The sequence below is a fragment of the Schistosoma mansoni genome, chromosome 1 (assembly GCF_000237925.1).
Source record: "Schistosoma mansoni strain Puerto Rico chromosome 1, complete genome".
Classification (NCBI taxonomy): Eukaryota; Metazoa; Platyhelminthes; class Trematoda; order Strigeidida; family Schistosomatidae; genus Schistosoma; species Schistosoma mansoni.
In genome coordinates, this window is record NC_031495.1 from 5,579,580 (window position 1) to 5,583,282 (window position 3,703).

At 34.1% G+C, this 3,703-nt stretch overlaps 1 protein-coding gene across 1 annotated transcript in view; it reads left to right on the forward strand.

Moving 5' to 3' along the window:
* Smp_124350 (putative wd-repeat protein) overlaps window positions 1-2,386 on the forward strand; it is a gene marked incomplete at both ends in the record, with an annotated part of 36,165 nt that extends 33,779 nt beyond the window's left edge. Inside the window, one exon of the mRNA XM_018793063.1 lies at window positions 2,313-2,386. Within this exon, the coding sequence (XP_018647613.1) occupies window positions 2,313-2,386 (74 nt within the window). The remainder of the gene's footprint in view (window positions 1-2,312) is intronic.
* Between the last annotated feature and the right edge of the window lie 1,317 nt (window positions 2,387-3,703).

Consider the following 3,703-nt stretch of genomic DNA (forward strand, 5'->3'; position numbering starts at 1 on the left):
TCAGAGTTGATGTTCACTCTGGGATTCTGAAGCGAAAGGTACTGGGTTCGAGTCCCAGAGTGAATATCAACTCTGAGATGCAGGTACATCCAGCTGACGAGTCCCAAATAGGATGAAATGCTCGTCAAACTGGATTCCACTGCTAGCCACTATCCATCTTTGCTTATAAAGTTTGTGACTTCAGGCAATATTGAGAAAGTCCGCTAAGGATGTACATGTGCAAATAAGAGACTGATCAATTGCAGTCCTAAACATCAATAGGAAGATTCAAACAAGTAATACTAAGTGAATTTAAATTTATGTAGTTGTTTTAAAAGCTTTGCTACTTATAATGTCAGTTTATGATGAAAACTGTTTCAAAAATTCGTAGACTCTTGACAAGTTTTCTGATTAGACATAAAAATGACTGTTTTACCCTTATGTCTTTCTGGTAGACATCAACCTATAAACGAACAAGATACATTGGAATCTTCTGAAATGGATTCAATGTTGGAAAGGTAAGAGAAGTTACTCAAACTACTTAATGCTATTTCATGTTTGTTTGTGATCCAGCCACTCCTTCTCACTACTGCTATTTGTTTTGAATAGTTAAACATAATTTGTAGCAACTCTTACTTTATACGGGAAATCTTTTCTGTTTATATCAGTAAATTATATTATAATGAATACGGAAGACATGCTGGTTTTTAGTCATGATTAGTTTGATAACGAAAAGAATATCACCTATAAAGGGAAGAGATATGAGAGTAAACTGCTTGGAAAGATATGATTCCTGAATTGCTTTGAAAGAGTATTTACCACAGGGAATAAAATAATGTGAAGCAAAAAGAAATAATAGAAATTACTGTTTCCTCAATAAACTGAAACGTCGATTTCAAGAATGAATAATACAGCGAAGAGCGATTCTTGTGTCGTTATAATGTGCTTATAATCATTCATAACTAGAGAGAACATGATTGAAACAGAGTGGATGGAACAAAAACAGCAAAAATTACTATGCTAAGTCTGTTGTCATAAATGCTAAATTGTTTTGTTTTATTTAAACTAGCCAAATTAACGAGGTCAGTGTAAGGGTAGAATCTAGTTCCAGTTGCTTTAAGAAAATTTAGAGTTTATTCTTTAATTTTATTTAAAAAACTGCACTACATATTCTTTTCACTGTAGGTTAAATTAGATACTCGAGACAATTTACATTGATTTCAGCTTATAGTTATTATTATTATTATTTAAACATATAAATATTGGTATAAGGAAGCACCAGATATATATACGCCATACAAATCTCATTCGATTTGTGTGAGGGCTGTGACTAACGATTGATTCATACTCCATTTGTTCCTTCAGGATACTGGAGCCCATCTGCATCATTGGTGTGGAATCAGGGTTTTCCAACTCCCCTAGGTGGACTTTCCGTGTCCACCAACCCGGTTAAAGCGCCGGACATTCGCTTTTCGTCCTCTCAATTTCGTACACAATACCCCCGCCACGAGAAGGCAGTGAGTAGGACTTTCCTGGCAGAGGCTATATACGCGTGGGCATGTGAGAGCATTTCGGGAGGGAGAGCGGACTCTCCCCACTCTCAGTCGTACCAGGGCATTTGGGGGCCAGCTTAAATGAACGACTTATTTGAAGAAAATAGTGAATTGTCATAATGATCGTGTTCATATATTCTTTGGCACTCTTGAATTTAAATGACATGTGATGTTGTAACTGGCATATAGCTGGTAGTCTGATAATGTATGATTAGCTTTATAGTGAATAATCACTTTCATACAACAAACTTGTCAAAAACTGAGTTGAAGATCAATATTTCTGTTCTTCAACATCTTATCAACAGTTATATATATATATATGATCCCTTAGTTAGTTAAAATCAACATAGGTTACTGCACAGATGTGCAACAGTTCAAATTTTCGCATATCCACATAACTAGATTGAATTAACAAGATGAAATAAGTTGAGTAATGGTAATATCAGTGATAGTAAGGAAGACAAACGTAGGGAATATTGGTCAAAAATAAAGAATGGAAAGTGTGAAATAATGTTGAGATTAAAGACTTAAGGGAAGACTGAAAGAAGTTAGCATTGACGCATTGCATTTTAGCTTTGTTCTAGAATGCTTATCTTTACCTGCAACAAGATTCTGTTTCAATAAAATAGATGCTTTTTCTATAATGCTTTTAGTATACAGTACAATAGTAATGTATTTCCTGTCTACTAATAAAATAAATATTACATTGCTAATAAAGACGGACTTCGACATAGAAACCTAACCTTTCCATTATACTTTTTTACCTAAAATTTTAGTGAGACAAAAATTCCTATATGTGTAGTCACTGGTCAACCAATTACAGATTATCAATTTTGGATGTGTCCAACATGTAAACATTGTGCTTATGAAAATGAAATAACAAAATTGCACAATTGTCCTTTATGTCATTTCCCTGTTCAGTAAATATTAAGTATATTTTATTTGAAAATACATCGTATCTTGAAAAGAGAACTTTTATTAAATTTTGATTTTGGGACGTTGTTTGTTTACCCAGTACAGAATTGTGTACTTAGTTTTGAGTCATACTTTTATATGTGTAGATTAATGATAATATTTGGCTGTCTTATCGAATTCGGGTTGGAATTGAACCTGCAACCTAATGATTGAAAGTTGAATGTTTTAGCCACTGGGCGTACAATGGAATAATTTATAGATTGATTGTCAGATTGAAATAAAATCTGATTTATTGCATCCGCATAAGATACTTTATGAATTGAAACAACACCCTACCAGCTAGATAACCAACTGCCTGTGTTCTTACCTTTCTGGAAGAGAATAGTAAACTGTGTTAGGAGGAAAATGTTCAACGTCTCAACTAGCTCAAGGTGTGTCAGAAAGACATGTTCTTTCGTTTTTTCTATGTATGATCTGCCATCTTCCACAGAAAACACTTTTATTAGGTTTGAGGGTGATCTCAGTGTATGTACACCGTTTTCTATCTTTTCATATCTTTTAGGAATAAGTGAGTTCATTGAACGACGGTCTGTTTTTAATGGTCGAAGAGCAGTGTACACTTTATGCAATGACATATCATGTTAAATATTCTTTAAGGATCGTGTTGAGTCGGCTTACAGAGAACTCTAACAGAGCCTCCAGAGGCTCATAAAGAGCCCCAACCAATCAGCGATTAATTAGAAGCTATGTTACTAAAATGACGAGATCCTGATTGGCTGATTAACACACTGCTACTATGTAAACTCAAGGTCTCTTAATTACTATAAAATCCCTGTATTTTCTGTACATGAATGAACCTTGCAGTAAAGTGTTTCTCTCATACTCGTGTCTTCTTACTGGTGTTCAAGTCGCTGAGTAGTGCTAGCCCTGGGGTTATCGAAATAGCTTAGGATCTGAATAAAGCGTTCAACCTACAAGACATAACAGATCGCAATTAAGATTTCCAGTAATTACGTATTATTTAATTTACTAGATTTGATTGAATACAGGGGACTTTTCATTTACTCAGCAGAAAAACAAATTCTAAATAAATTAACATATCTGTTATTTTAAACGGACAGTTTAAAAATTGAGTTCTTCCTGGAATATTTTCCTAACTTATAAAACATAACCAACCAAATGAATACATATCTTCCGATCTTACTTATAAGTACACTTCAGATGTGAATGTTTGTGACACTACGTGGTTTCTTCAT